Source organism: Mustela putorius, unplaced genomic scaffold, assembly GCF_011764305.1.
Source record: "Mustela putorius furo isolate JIRA1106 unplaced genomic scaffold, ASM1176430v1.1 tig00003898_pilon_pilon_pilon, whole genome shotgun sequence".
NCBI classification, from domain to species: domain Eukaryota; kingdom Metazoa; phylum Chordata; class Mammalia; order Carnivora; family Mustelidae; genus Mustela; species Mustela putorius.
Genome location: NW_025422047.1, coordinates 31154188 through 31170013, shown reverse-complemented (window position 1 = coordinate 31170013; position 15826 = coordinate 31154188). Strand labels below are relative to the sequence as shown.

The 15826-nt window shown below is 38.5% G+C and overlaps 1 protein-coding gene across 1 annotated transcript in view; it reads left to right on the top strand.

The window, feature by feature from the left end:
• The window catches only part of SNX6 (sorting nexin 6), a 62301-nt gene that overhangs the window by 12449 nt on the left and 34026 nt on the right, over positions 1 to 15826 (top strand). The window contains exons 3-7 of the mRNA XM_045067637.1: positions 358 to 462; positions 1241 to 1351; positions 3495 to 3616; positions 5535 to 5658; positions 14661 to 14756. Coding sequence (XP_044923572.1) covers positions 358 to 462; positions 1241 to 1351; positions 3495 to 3616; positions 5535 to 5658; positions 14661 to 14756 — 558 coding nt within the window. The remainder of the gene's footprint in view (positions 1 to 357; positions 463 to 1240; positions 1352 to 3494; positions 3617 to 5534; positions 5659 to 14660; positions 14757 to 15826) is intronic.

The following is a 15826-nucleotide window of genomic DNA, read 5'->3' as shown; positions in this document are numbered from 1 at the left end:
TGCCTTTGGCTCGGGTCATGATCCCAGGGTCCTGGGATGGAGACCTGCATTGGGCTCCTGCTCAGCTGGAAGCCTGCTTCTCCCTCTCCCACTACCCCCCGCCCCGCCTTGTGTTCCCTCTTGCTGTGTCTCTCTCTGTCAAATACTAAATAAAATCTTAAAAAAAAAAGGTAGTAACATACCCAAAGCACCTACCTCCCAAAATATATATGAGGTTTAAATGAACTTGATAACCTTTTAGATTTAAGATTCTTTTGTTATTTTTGTTCTGTTTTTGCATTGTCTTAATGTCTGAGAAAATAATGAAATTTTGTATAAGCCCACAGAACTTTTCATTAAAGTATTATCTTTTTCTAGCTTAAAGCAATAAATGTAGATCTTCAGAGTGATGCTGCTCTGCAAGTGGACATTTCTGATGCTCTTAGTGAAAGAGATAAAGTAAAATTCACTGTTCACACAAAGGTAAATGTGATTTTGAACATGTATTATTTCAGCTATTTATTGTGCAAATGTTACATATGTAGTAATATATTGACTGGAACCTTGGTTTTGAACATAATTAGAAACCATATTTTAGTTTATAATTCACTGCTTTTAACAGTTTTAGTGAATGTATTTGTTTTAATGTACATTTTAAAGATTAACATTTAAGAATCACAGAACCTAGATGTAATGCACATTTAATTTTCTCTAGACTTACTAACATGTTTCACTATTCTTGTTTTCAGTTTTGTTTTTTCAGTGAATTATATTACTGTCTTACTGAGCACCTGGGTGGCACAGGTGGTTAAGCCTCCTACTCCTGATTTTAGTTCAGGTCATGGTCACAGGCTTGTCCCTCTCCCCCCAGCAATCCTTCTCTCTCTCTCTCAAATAAATAAATAAAATCTTTAAAATTAAGTAAATAAATTACTGCCTTACAAAATATTTTCTTCTTGGATTTTAGTTCTCAGACACATTTTCAGATTGTAGATTTATTTTCCTTTGAGTAGTTGAGTTTGATATATATTAATAACCTTTAAGTAATGGTGGCAGTACAATATAATAAGAGGCTGTCAACTTATTTTTCAAAGTTGCCAGGATAATTTCTTCTGGGTGTCTCAGAGTTTTCATTATAGATTGTAAAAGTACTGATAATCATTTATGTAAGACTGATTTAAGAAAATAAGATTAAAAGTGTTTATTAAAAGCCTTTTAGTATAATTTTGATTTTTCTTCAAGAAAATCTCTATCTTTGCAGAGCTCATTGCCAAATTTTAAACAAAATGAGTTTTCCGTTGTTCGACAACATGAGGAATTTATCTGGCTTCATGATTCCTTCATTGAAAATGAAGACTATGCGGGTTACATTGTAAGTGTTGGGGTTCCATTTTAATCCCATTTTCTAGGTGCTTTTTAGATACCTTGTTATGTGTTAAATTTTGTTTAGCATTTTAGTGAACTGGTGTGGTTTTTAAAAATTGTCAGTTGCAAAACACAATGGACTACCACCTTTTATACTGAATTGTCTAGTTTAAGAGTGTGAAGATAATGGATATCTTATGCTCCTTCATTTAAACTTAAATTGTTACTGTTTATTGGAATTGAAACAGGCTTTTCCTAGAGATTAATGAGGGGGATATTATAAACCATACTGGTCTTGAACCCTTAGGTAGACAGATATTTAGGGTTGGAGGGTCCCTTAAGAGGTTATTTAGGTATCCATCAGGGTCTGACCACACTTAGATTCCTGAAACTTAGTTTCATTTCATCTTGAAATCATCCTGATCTGATTCTGTTTCCATCCTTGTGGCCACTCCTTCTCAGTCATTTGCTCTTTCTTTGTATGACTCAGAATTTGGGGACAACTGGCAGTGCATTCTCTCTCTCTCTTTTTTTTTTTTCTTTTACAAAAACTACCAGTTTTTATAAAGGATAAACTCAGGACAGCCAAAAGAAAGAGATGCATAGGACAAGGTACAGGGAGAGGGGGTTGGTGCAAAACTCTCATGTTCTGCAGGTCTACTACCTTCCACCTTTCCAGCATGTCAGTGTCTTCACCAACCTGGAAGCTCCTTCTTTTTGCATCTTATTTCCACCTTTTCACCCTCATCTTGTCTGATGGGATTTTCTTACTACCATATCCTTCTACAGACTAAACACTCCTCAAAGAGTAAGACCATGTTTTCTTTCGGGCGCTTGGGTGGTTGAGTTGGTTGAGCGCCTGCCTTCAGCTCAGGTCGTGACCCCAGAATCCTGGGATCAAGTCCTGCATCAGGCTCCCTGCTCATCAGGGAGTCTGCTTCTCCCTCTGCCTGCAACTTCCCCTGCTTGTGCTTGCTCACTCTTTCCACTCTCTCTGACAAATAAATAAAATCTTAAAAAAAGAAAAAAGAAAAGATCATGTCTTATTTATCTTTATATGCATATTGTTCAGCATCATTCCTGGCACACAGTAGATGGGGTGTATGTGTGCTCAGCTGTTCTTGATACTTCTTTCCCTGTTGCTTTCCTCAAGCATAACCCTTTTCTTGTATTCATTCTGTAGCTTTCCCCTACTTACCTGTTCTTCCTCTTACCTTTTTGCTTTCTTGACTTCCGTCATTTCCCCTAAACACTTCTTACTTGTAGGCCATTCCTCTTAAGGTACACTTTCTCTTTATTATACCTTTGAATGACACGGCTCTTCTAGATCTTACAATTTTATTTAAGGTAAGTGTTTACTTACCTACTGTGAGTAAATAGAATGATGATAGTCATTAATCCCTTGGTTTTAAGTCCGTACTTTTTGTTTCTGATCCACTCCTCCAGTTCAGGAACCCTTTTTAACATTCCTTGCTGGATCCTACTGTTGGGATTCATGAATTTTAGAAACAGAATAGCATAAAGCTACTATAAATTCCTTAATTTTTAAAAATATTTGTATTTAATCGAACCATTTACTTCATTCTGAAAAATGGTATGCATCTTCTTTTAGTATATAGTCAGAGCTTAATGTGCATATAATTTGAGGACTCGTAAGTTGCCACATAGAAATCTGCAGATTAAAGTATGGGAAACCAGTGTTCTAATAGTAGAAAATAGTGCTCTGCTGTTGGCACAAAGGACCTAATCAAATTCTCTACCCTGAATTGATATATTTCTGGTGTTGTGTTCATTCAGGATGTCTTTAGCTCTCCCAGATTCAGTCTTTTATGGTGGCAGCAGTACAGCTGCTGTGACAAAGAAAATAGTCTTTAAATGAGTGATTTGGGGCACCTGGGTAGCTCAGTGGGTTAAGCCGCTGCCTTCGGCTCAGGTCATGATCTCAGGGTCCTGGGATCGAGTCCTGCATCGGGCTCTCTGCTCAGCAGGGAGCCTGCTTCCATCTCTCTCTCTCTCTCTCTCTCTGCCTGCCTCTCCATCTACTTGTGATCTCTCCCTATCAAATAAATAAATAAAATCTTTTCTAAAAAAATAATAAATAAATAAATAAGTAAATAAATAAATAAATAAGTGACTTGGTTCTCTTACAGATCCCACCAGCACCACCAAGACCTGATTTTGATGCTTCAAGGGAAAAACTTCAGAAGCTGGGAGAAGGCGAAGGGTCCATGACAAAGGAAGAGTTCACAAAGATGAAACAGGAACTGGAAGCGTATGTGATTTTTCTTACTGCTTTGTTAATTGTGCTTATTTTAATGCCTTTTTCTGTGCTCTCTGATATCCCATCCTTTTAATCATTTCACCACAGTGACCCTTTCTGAAAGATGCAGGTTTAAGCCAAACAACCAGTTTTAATGATCATGATCAGAGCCTACAGGAAAATTATGGAATAATTGTCTGCATTGTTAAATTCTTTAAATTAATGTTTTAAATAGACTCTGAAAATTGAAAAGAGAGGATCCAAAACCTTATTAAAAAATAATACAAAGGGAAATACGACTTTTTAAAAACAGAGCGTAACTTGTTTTGTTTTTTAATTACAAGGTCTTTGTCATTGCCAAACTGGTTTTCTTTTTTCGATATGTGCATACTACCCAAACTTCTGTTTCTCATAGAAATATGCACTGTGCAACTCTGCATATATTCTGTTTTCTTTTTTTAAAAATATGTGTGTGTGCGTGTGTGTATGTATAATTTTTGCCCTCTTTTTCTCTGCCTCTGGCTTCTGAGGAGGAAGAAGAATAGGAGCAAAGTAACAAGAGAATAGTTTTAAAATGTTTTTTGTTGAATGATTATTGGTTTCACATACACTGGAAATGTATTAAATCCTTGAAAAAATTTGAGATAGTTTCTATTTTATTTTTAGCATACTTGCTAAAAATACCAAATCTTTCCTCTTTTATTAGACATTTGAAATAATTTTAGATTTGCATTGTACTGTTTTTCTGTATTTTGGGAGCTATACAAGGAAATATTTTCCTTGCATCATCATCACTTTCATCACTCTTTTTCTAGTCATTTCTCCTCTTCATGCATTTCCTTTTCTCCTCTTCCACTTAGTTTCAGCTTTTAAGCATATATCCCCTTGGCCACTAGCCTCCTTTTCAGAATGCTAAACTCATTTGACAGGATAAATTAGCAAAGTAGATCTTTTTTGTCAAAGTGTAAGGTGCCAGGTATTTTAAGACTTTTGTCTATGCTGGGTGCAAGCAATAGTCTGAGAGCAGACAGAGATCTATACTTTTATAGTTATAAGACTGAAAACTGGAAATTAGCAGAGCACATTAATATTAAAGAATCTGTGGTTTTCCAGTGGCCCTGATCATGATTCTTTTGTGGTCTGGTTAGGGGTTGGATAACAGAGAACCTTGGGTTTATCCTACTGCTACCTCCATCCTCTGCATCCTTCTTTTTTGTCTTCACTGAATGACTACCCTCACAGAGATCAAACTTCTCCCAACATTGGTCCTGCTGGTTTGCTGGTATGTAAATTTTATCCTCCTTGCACGTAGTTGAAGCAACAATATTGGGCCTTTTCCTTGAGTGTTTTTTTTTTCAAACTGACATGTATTACTATATGATCGCTGTGATTCACTGATAATAAAATATTTTAAGTACAGTTTTTCAATGTAATGACAAAATTAGTCTCTCTGTGGTATGCTTTTTTTCTTGTGTGTTTGGGTCATTATAGATGAAAATATTAATGTCAAAAATGTGTACTGAGGTTTGGGTTTTATTTTTTGTATACAAGTGTTTAAATGCAGTAATTATCTAGAAACTGAGTCAAAAAGATTGTATCAAATAATTTGTAGTATACTTTATCTGGAGCTGAAAACAAATCCCTCTGTAGTTACCTTTAACATCAACTTGCATAGGAAGAAAGGTTCATAAAACCTAAAAATATTAACATTTAAATATAATAAATACTATTAACTAGCATGAAGCCTTTTCAGAGCTGGGTTTTACATATTTTATTAACAGTTCAACTAAAATCTTTGTTTATGTGGATTTTATCTCTATATCTTTAATTTTGCATTCAGTATAATTCAGAGTATTTGTTGAAAAACTTGTTGCAGACGATTTCCTAGTTGATGCAGTGTTTTACCTTTAATTTTGTGTATTGTTTCTAGTGAGTATTTGGCAATATTCAAGAAGACTGTTGCAATGCATGAAGTGTTCCTATGTCGTGTGGCAGCACATCCTATTTTGAGAAAAGATTTAAATTTTCATGTCTTCTTGGAATATAATCAAGATGTAAGTATTGATTAAATTTAGTGATCAAGGTTTATTTTTAGAGTTACTGGAAAAGGCAAGAATAGATGAACTCTTTTTGTAACATTATTATATTTCAAAGCAGTTCATTTAAATGATACTTTTGTAGTGATAATACAGTATTTCAGTAGAACTTGAGTAGATTAATTGAAGAAATGGGGGTAATTCATGTTACTACTTGGGATGTTGATTTTTCATCCTGAAATTGTGAACTTCTTAAGAAACACGGTTATCAATTTGATTGTTTATTAAATTTGAGTTTGGAGTCCTCTGAAGCCCTGTGAAGAATCCCAGCCAGCTGTTAAAGCTAAAGAATTCCAGGTTACATTAGGATTAATCATTGACTTTTGATCCGTTTAACTGACCTTCTTCAGTGTGATTGCTCCTAATCTTTCTTCCCTCTCTGTGTGAAAACTGTTACAGTGCAAATAGAAAAAATTGATGCAATTGAGCTTTAAAGATTTCTTCATTTGCAGTACTGGCAAAAGAATTTTAATGGGTGGGTGGTAGAGATATTGGGATTTATATTTGGATGACAAGATTAACTCATAATTTTAGCAAAAAACAAGTGTAGCATAGTGCTAGTTTGCTTAGAAGTCAACATCAAGATCAAAGAGTTTTGTATATATAAATTTGTCTTTCTGGTTTGGTTTTAGTTGACATGACCATGACAATAAAATGTCCTAAGTCTAGCAGTAGAGAGAACACATTTTTTTAAAAGAGTATGAAGTACCTCAAGATCACAGAAATAGGAGCACCTGGGTGGCTCAGTGTTAAGTGGCTGCCTTTGGCTCAGGTCCTGATCCCAGGGTCTTGGGATCAAGCCCTGCGTCAGGCTTTCTGTTCAGCAGGAAGCCTGCTTTTCCCTCTCCCACTACCCTTGCTGTGTTCTCTCTCTCTCTCTCTCTCTCTCTGTCAAATATATAAATAAAAAATCTTTAAAAGAAGAAAAAAAAATCACAGAAGCATAGCACTTAAACATGGATACTTTCATAAGCATAAATGTGGTGATACTGGTATGTGGTCATTTGTAACTAGGAATTATAAAGAATGCTGGCTATATCATGATTATAAGGGAAAACAATTTGTGAGTAGGGTTGCCAAAGTGATATAGATGCTATCATCAATCTTTTACCGTTATGTGTCTGTTTTTCCTCAACCTTATTCGTGGCTGGGCCAAAACCTTAATAATAATTGGTAGAGCACCATAGGTATATTGTCAGCTCAAGGCCGCTCATGCTAGAGGAGCCTCATGCTCCACACACTCTGTCCCAACGCCAAATCCCTTAGTGCTATCTGAAATTCTGTATCTTTTTTTTTCTTTTTTAAGATTTATTTATATTAGAGAGAGAGAGAACAGATGCATGAGTAGGGAGTAGAGAGGGGCAGAGGAAGAGGGAGAGAATCTGAAGCAGATCTTGTCATGGGGTTTGATCCCAGGACCCTGAGATCACAACCTGAGCCAAAATCAAGAGCTGGACGCTTAACTGACTGAGCTACCCTCATGCCCATATATATCTGTATTTTTTAAATTTTTGTATTTATTATTTGTCTTCTGCTACTAAAATATAGGCTCTCTGGAAGTAAGGCTTTTATTTTTCACCACTGCATCCTGAGCACTTTAGAGCAGTGGCTGACAGTTAAGATATAATAAAATAAGTATTTGTTAAAATGATAAGTGAATGAGGTGTGCCTGGGTGGCTCAGTCGGTTAAGCATCTGCCTTCTGCTTCTGTTACGAGTCCATCGTCCTAGGATCAAGTCGTGGTGTCTGGCTTCCTGCTCAGTGGGGAGTCTGCTTCTCCCTCTTCCTCTGCCACTCCCCCGTTTGTGCTCTCTCTCACTCTCTCTCAAATAATAAAATCTTTTTTTTTAAAAAGGTACATGAATGAGGGGCGCCTGGGTTGCTCAGTGGGTTAAGCCTCTGCCTTTGGTTCAAGTCATGATCTCAGGGTCCTGGGATCAAGCCCCGCATTGGGCTCTTTGCTCAGCAGAGAGCCTGCTTCCCTCTCTGTCTCTCCACCTGCCTCTCTGCCTACTTGTGATCTCTGTCTGTCAAATGAATAAATAAAATCTTAAAAAAAAAAAAGGCAAGTTAATTATTATTAATTGTTTAGATCAACTTTATAAATAGCCTTCAGAGGGGCGCCTGGGTTGCTCAGTGGGTTAAGCCTCTGCCTTCAGTTCAGGTCATGATCCCAGGGTCCTCGGATCAAGCCCTGCATTGGGCTCTCTGCTCAGCAGGGAGCCTGCTTTTTCCTCTCTCTCTGCCTGCCTCTCTGCCTACTTGTGATCTCTGTCAAATAAATAAAATCTTGAAAAAAAAAAATAGCCTTCAGAAATCTTAGGGTTTCATAAGTTTTTTCCCATCAATGTAGATTTTTTTTCTCCCAAACTAATACATGCTTAATAGAAATAATGATGTGATATGTGTAATAACCCTTTTAATATCAGCATCTGGTGTTTTGCAGAAACTCTGAAGACAAGACAGTGTTTTGCAAATATTCTGTAATAACAGCAGGACACCTGGGTGATGCTCTTGATTTCGGTTCAGGTCATGATCTCAGGGACGTGAGATCAAGCCCTGCATCAGGCTCTGTGCCCAGCATGGAGTTTCTCTCCTTCTACCCCCTTCCCAATCCACTCATGTTCTCTCACTCTCTCTCATATAAATAAATAAATCTTTCTAAACTCTATAATTAGGGGCACCTGGGCAACTCAGTCTTTGGGTGTCTACCTTCTACTCAGGTCATGATTACAGGGTCGTGGGGTCAAGCCCTGCATCTCCCGACCTCCTTCGCCTTATGTTCCCTTTCTCACTGTGTCTCTCTGTCTAATGAGTAAATAAAATAAAATTTTAAAAAATTAAATATAAAATAATAAAATAAAAAATACCCTGTACATTAACTTATAGAAGATCATAGGCCCAAAACTAGAAAGTTTTTCTCAATCTTGTTCTGATACTGTTTCTCTGACGTTTACTCACTTCACTGGGGCAGGAAAAGCAATCTGTATGTGCTATTTTGTTATCTAAGTTTTAGAGGGTCATGGGACCAATGAGCTGTTGAAGTGGAACTAGGGTGCTTGAAGTCTAAAAAGGCCATGGGGCATCTGGGAGGGCTAGAAAAGCTTATTCTAGCTTTTAGTTGTGTGAGAAGTAGTCACTGTTGTAATGACTGCCTTTAGTGTTGCTTTACTTAGGTAGCTATATACCTTTCCTCTTTTTGCTAGGTATAATCTGAGTCTGCTTAACAGTAGATTAAATATTTTAACCTAATTAACACCTTAAGCCCATTCAATTCTTGCTACCTTATCAGTGGCCGCACCCAGGACCCTGCCTCCTCTCTGAGTTCTTAAACTCTAGTATTAACAGATTCCGAGCATAAACAACTCCGTTTTTACCCTTTCTTATTTTGGCTGTTCGTTGACTCACTGGTACATCTAAACCCTTGACTTATCTAGCATTTTGACCCTGTTAGCAGCCCTTTTTTCTTTATATCTTTCTCATCTACCCTAGATTGCCTGCTCCATTTATAACAAGGTTATGACTTTAGAGAGCTCTCTCCCATTTTCCATAAAAGCTCACTTCAACTTGCAGCAGTTCCTCTTAATGAGACAATGACCTTGCTCACTAGGAGGTGAAAGCTAGTCAGAAATCAAATCCTACAACTCCATGTGTCTCCCACAACCTCAACCACGATGGCAGCCACACTCCTGTATGAGCTTTTCTTTTCTTTTCTTTTCTTTTTTTAAAATCCTTTCCAATTTGGACACCCTTTTAATTTCTTTTGCTTGCCTAACTGCCCTGGCTAGGACCTCCAGTACTGTGTAAAACAGAAATGACAAGAGCAGACATCTTTTTGTCTCTGATCTTAGGGGGAAAGCATGGTTTCACTCTTAAGTATGATGTTAGCTGTGGGGTTTTCATTGATGCTCTTTATCAAGTTGAAGTTCCCTTTTGTTCCTATTTGTTGAGTGTTTTTGTTATGAGAAAGTATAGCTATTTAGATGATAGCTAGTTTTGTCCTTTATAGTGGTTTTTGTCCTTTATTCTGTTAATATGATGTCTCACATTGTGCCTTTCCATTTTGATGAAGATATCTTTCTAGCTCTCCTGGATCCCATTTACTTCTGTATCTTTTGGATCTCTTCTAAGTTTTCTTCATAACTCTGTGACTCCTTTCTAGTCCACTTCATGAGTTTTTCCCTCCATGTATCTATTCATTTAAATCTAATCCTTCCTAGATTCCCCACTGACTCCTCCAGAAGTTTAGAAGTTCCTCTAGGGGTACCTGGGTGGCTCAGCAGTTAAATTTCCCAGCTTTTTTTTTTCTTTTCTTAAGATTTTATTTATTTATTTGAGAGAGAGAGCACGTGCACACACATGAGCAGGGGTAGGGACAGCGGGAGAGGGAGAAACAGACTTCCCACTGAGCAGGGAGTCTAATGGTGGGCTCAGTTCTGAGACTCCAGGATCATGACCTGAGCTAAAGGCAGGCACCTAACCCACTGAGCCACGCAGGTGCACCAAGTGTCTAACTCTTCATTTTGGCTCAGATCGTGATTTCAAGTTCATGAGATGGAGCCCCACATCAGGTTCTGCGCCCAGCAGGGAGTCTGCTTCTCTCCCTAAGCACCCTTCTCCCTAAGCACTCGCTCTCTTTCTAAAATAAATGAATAAATCCTTAAAAAAAAAAAAAGTAAAAGAGTTCCTCTAGTTTTCTAATTCTATAAATTCTCCCTAAGTGATCTCATTGACTCCTGTAGCTGCAGGCACTCTGTTATTAACTTGTAAATCAGTATTAATTATGAACCCCAGCCCTCTTTATTAAACAGTCTCATGAAAACCTGTATTTAGATGCCCTTTTGGCATTTTACCTTCAGCTGAACTCTTCTTTAAACCCATGCTTCCAGGGCACCAGGGTGGCTCAGTTGTTAAGCATCTGCCTTCAGCTCAGTTCACAATCTCAGAGTCCTCGGATGGAGCCTCACATAAATCTCCCTCTCCCACTCCCCCTGCTTGTGTTCCCCCTCTCATTACGTCTCTCTCTCTGTCAAATTAATAAAATCTTAAAAATAATTAAAATCCATGCTTCCTTTTGTGTTCTCTGTCTCAAAGAAGGTACCACTACCTTCCGATTCCTTAAAACCTAAAAATTACTAAGGCACCTGGGTGTCTCAGTTGAGCAACAGCCTCTTGATTGCAGTGCAGGTCATGATCTCAGGGTTGTGGGGTCAGGCCTCATGTCAGGCTCTGTGTTCAGCATAGAATCTGCTTGTTCCTCTCCCTCTGCTCCTCCACCTATGCATGCATGTGCACTCGCTCTCTGTTCTGTCTCTCAAATAAATAAATCTTACCAAAAAAGTGATTTTTTTTTAGGACTTTATTTATTTATTTGACTGAGAGAGAGCACACAACCAGGGGGAGCAGGAAAGGGAGAAGCAGGGAGCCCGATGCAGTACTTGATCAGAGGACCCTGGGATCATGACCTAAGTCAAAGGCATACAGTTGAGGCTAAGCAACGCAGGTACCCCTAAATAAATAAAAATCTTAAAACAGAAACAAAAAACAAAAACCTAAAAATTACTCATTACTCTTCCTACTCCCTGTTCCTGTTAGGGAAACACCAAATCCTGTCTGTTTCACTCCCTTACAGTATTAGGAATGTGTCCTCTTCTTTCCTATCACCAGACCTAAAGATTGGTTCTGACTTTTCTAATTGTTGACTGGATTATTTTAGATTTTTTATTTACTTTTTTTAGTTTTTTATTTAAAATTCAATTTAATTAAACATACTATATTACTAGTTTCAGAGGTAGAAGCCAGTGATTTATCAGTTGCATGCAACACCCAATCCGTATTACTTCAAATGCCCTCCTTTATGCCCGTTACCCAGTTTCCCCACCCCCCACCCATCTCCACTCCAGCAATCCTCAGTTTGTTCCCTGTAGTTAAGAGTTGAGAGAGAGAATCTTAAGTGGGTTCTACATTCAGTGCAGAGTTAGACACCAAGCTCTATCTCAAGACCCTGACATTGTAACCTGAGCCGAAATCTAGACTCAGATGGTCTTAACTGACCTAGGTACCCAGGTGCCCCAGTCCTTGCCTGCATTCTTGAAACGGCCCCTGACTGTTCATTCAGCTTCCAGTCTTAACCTTTCTCCTCTCCTAAGTCTGTATTGAGTTCCCTTGGTGTTCTCCTAATGCCCTGTGGATTCACTAACATTGTACTACTCACCCCATGGTAAATCATGTGTTTCTCTATATTCTCCTCTGCATCATAAATTACTCTTACTCTTACCACCTTGAGGCATCTGGGTAGCTCAGTCAATTGAGGGCCTGTCTTTTTTTTTTTAATTTGAGAGAGAGCATGAGGGGGAAGGGTCAGAGGGAGAAGCAGACTCCCTGCTGAGCAGGAAGCCCAACGTGGGACTCAATCCCGATCCTGGGACAGGCGCCCTGAGGGCCTGACTCTTAATTTTGGCTCAGGTCATGGTCTCAAGTTCCTGGGATCCAGCCCCGCATTGGACTCCATCCTCAGCAGGGAGCCTACTTGGGATTTTCCCTCTCTCTCATTCTCCTTCTGCACCTCTTCCAGCTCACACTCTCTCTTATGAGCTCTCTCTTAAGTAAATAAGTCTTTAAAAAAATATAGGAGGGGGCGCCTGGGTGGCTCAGTGGGTTAAGCCGCTGCCTTCGGCTCAGGTCATGATCTCAGGGTCCTGGGATCGAGGCCCGCATCGGGCTCTCTGCTCAGCGGGGAGCCTGCTTCCCTCTCTCTCTCTCTGCCTGCCTCTCTGTCTACTTGTGATCTCTGTCAAATAAATAAAATCTTAAAAAAAAAAAATATATATATATATATATGTATATAGTAGGGACCACCTCATAATCATCTTTATATCCTAAACACCTAGTGCAGTGCCTGATTTTATATACATTTGTCAGTGGTTTATTAAATGAGTGAATTAATGAATTAATCTTAAAAATGCAGTTTAAGAAAACACCCAGCATGTATTGAAAAGCCAGATAAAGCAGTTTGGAAGGGTTTCATGAAGAGATATATTTTAATTTGGATGTTTAATGATACCTGAATAGAATTTTTGGTAGGAGGAGAGAGAGCATTTCAGGTATAGAGGAGTTTAAAAGTTCAGAGCTTCTTTTGAGAACTGTTTGGAACATAAGGTTCTGTGGGGGTGAATAGATGGAAAGGGTGATAGATGGTAAGATAAGTGAACCAGATTGTTGAGTCTTGAATAGGCTTTCAATCTCTGAACATTGTGAAACTCTGTAAAAATTTGAGTAGGGAAGAGATGCTCAAAATTTGATTTTGGAAGTCATCAACAGAATGAATTGAATTGAGGAAAAGAGATGTTAACAAGTAGTACAGTATAATAGGCCAGAAATAATAAGTTTTTTCACTAGGACAGTGGGAAAGAAAGGGACAGATTTTAGGCATTTGATGATGGAATTTGAGTTGTGAGAGACAAAAAGAAGTTGTAGATTTTCAAGATTTTTAATGAGAGGTATGGGGTTTAAGGGAATATGTTGAAGAGACTGGATAGAGGGACCATAGATAGGGATCCAAGAAGAAAAATGTGGAGATTAGATTATAATGAATACTGTCTTAATCTAATGTGGATTTAGCAGAATCTCCATATAAGGATATGATACAGGCAATTGGAAATAGGGTCTGAGGTTCAGGAAAGAGCTTAGGGGTAGTAATCATGATTGTGAATCATTTACATAATGGTGAACATTGGAGCCATGGCAGTAGATACAAAAATTAGATGGGATGTTCTGTTGTGGCACACGCTGATGTAGCAAGTCGTAAAGTCGAAGAGTTAGCTGCTTCTCAGTTTTTTGTTTGTTTTGTTTTGTTTTTAAACAGTTTTATTTATTTATTTGACAGAGAGAGAAAGATCACAAATAGGCAGAGAGAGAAGAGGAAGTAGGCTCCCTGTGGAGCAGAGAGCCCAATGTGGGCCTCGATCCCAGGACCCTGAGACCATGACCTGAGCTGAAGGCAGAGGCTTAACCCATTTAGGAGTCACCTTTTGTGTTCCTTATAAGTTGCTAATCTCCAGAGCAGGACAAGACATGATATTTGGATGAGTTCAGAGTGAAGAATTTGAAGAATATGAGGTGCCTGGGTAGCTCAGTAGATTAAGCATCTACCTTTCAGCTCAGTCATGATCCCAGAGTCCCAGAATTGAGCCCCACATCAGGCTCCCTGCGTGTTGGGGAGTCTGCTTCTTCATCTGCCCCTCACCCTGCTCGTTCTCTCATTCTCTCGCAAATAAAATAAAATCTTACAAAAAAAAAAAAAGAATTTGCAGAATGTGTTTTCAAAGCTTTTACAGAGTCATGTGATGGTGTATGACTCCATAAATTTTACATCTTTTTTTAAAAGGTTTTATTTATTTATTTGACAGAGAGAGAACACAAGTAGGCAGAGAAGTAGGTGGGGGAGGGGTAGCAGCCCCCCTGCTGAGCAGAGAGCCTGATGTGGGGCTCAGTCCCAGGACCCTAAGATCATGACCTGAGCCAAAGGCAGAGGCTTAACCCACTGAGCCACCCAGGCGCTCCTAAATTTTACATCTTTAAAGGAACTCCTGGAAAAGCCAGATAAAATTTGGATTAAATTTGTAGTTGTCTTTATATATTACTATATATATGATGAGAAGGCTACTTGCAATGGGATTATCAGATGTACTCACAAAATTTGAGATAATATAGGCATTATTGTAGACCACCTGAATCTGAATCTTTGAGAGTAAAGCCAGCCTCCTCTTTAGTTCCCTAAAGTTTAAAAGTCCCTGATACACATGATGATTGCCAATTTACTAAAGTTTAAAAATCAGGATCCTTTTGTAGTTGCCATTTTGATGTCAGAGAATAAAAGAGGTGTTACTTTAAAAAAAGAAAGTGTAACTTTCCATTTGTAATCTAAAAAAATTGTCAACTTAAGTTTACCTTTCTTTCAGCTGAGTGTGAGAGGAAAAAATAAAAAAGAGAAACTTGAAGATTTCTTTAAAAACATGGTAAAATCAGCAGATGGAGTAATTGTTTCAGGAGTAAAGGTAAGATTTTATTTTATTAAAAGAGGTATTGGTTTGAGAATCTATTTCTTTTAAGAAGATAGATTGAGATTTCAGACATGCAGATGACACTGTTGGAGTAAAAGAGAAGTTTGGACAGAAGAATTCTTGGGTCTGGGAATCTGGGCCCCCTGCCCTCGATTCTACTCTTTGGAGAACTTCCTTTTCCCAGGGGTGAGAGATCTGTAGGTCCAAGGGGATTTACCCACCTGGAGTGCATGCCCCTTCCCTCCAAACTAGAACAGGCTTTAGGGATCTGGAACCCCATATTTCCTTGCCTAAATCTGAAGCCTACTTCTAACTTTTCCTCTTCTGTGGGCCTCTTCTCTGAGTTCATCCTCCAGTGTGTGCATTCATGGGTGGTCAGGGGTGACCATGGAACAGCTGGGGAGAGGGCGGGCACAGGGGAGAAGATGAGTGTGCAGGAGAGAATATCCATTTACGTTTGTATGTGAGGTTTTTCTGGGTGCCTTACAGAACTGCAGGATAGGGCATGAAGAGGGACTGCCTCCATTTGTACATTTGCCCTTGGCCTACAAAATCTTAGGAGCAGACTTGGGTTCAGATGTGGAGTTAGAAGAGCTCCTTTGAGGTTTTAGTCTTGTGGGTGGGGGTGGGGGGGTGCCTGGCTCATTTGGTAGAGCATATGACTCTTGATCTCAGGGTCGTGAATTCAAGCCCCATCTTGCGCGTGGAGCTTACAAATAAACAAATAGGTGTATTCAAAATTAAAATAAATAACACCCAAGTTTTTCTTAATGATGTTCTAAAAATGGTACAAGAATTAATTTATCTGAAGACTCTTACCATTAAAAGAAAAAAGTTTATATTACATTATCAAGCAGATACAAAGAAAGATAAATGCTGATTTGTCATCATTGCCTATTTTTATAAATACATCTGAAGTAAAACTTAGGTGGGAATTACTGTTTATTTGATTTATACTTCAGTTTTTCAGAGACAGGTCAGCTGGTATGTTGACAATGCTTCTGCCATGGCTACTTTCTAATAAGGACTCCACTTCTTTCATTTTGATGCTACTTATGCATTAA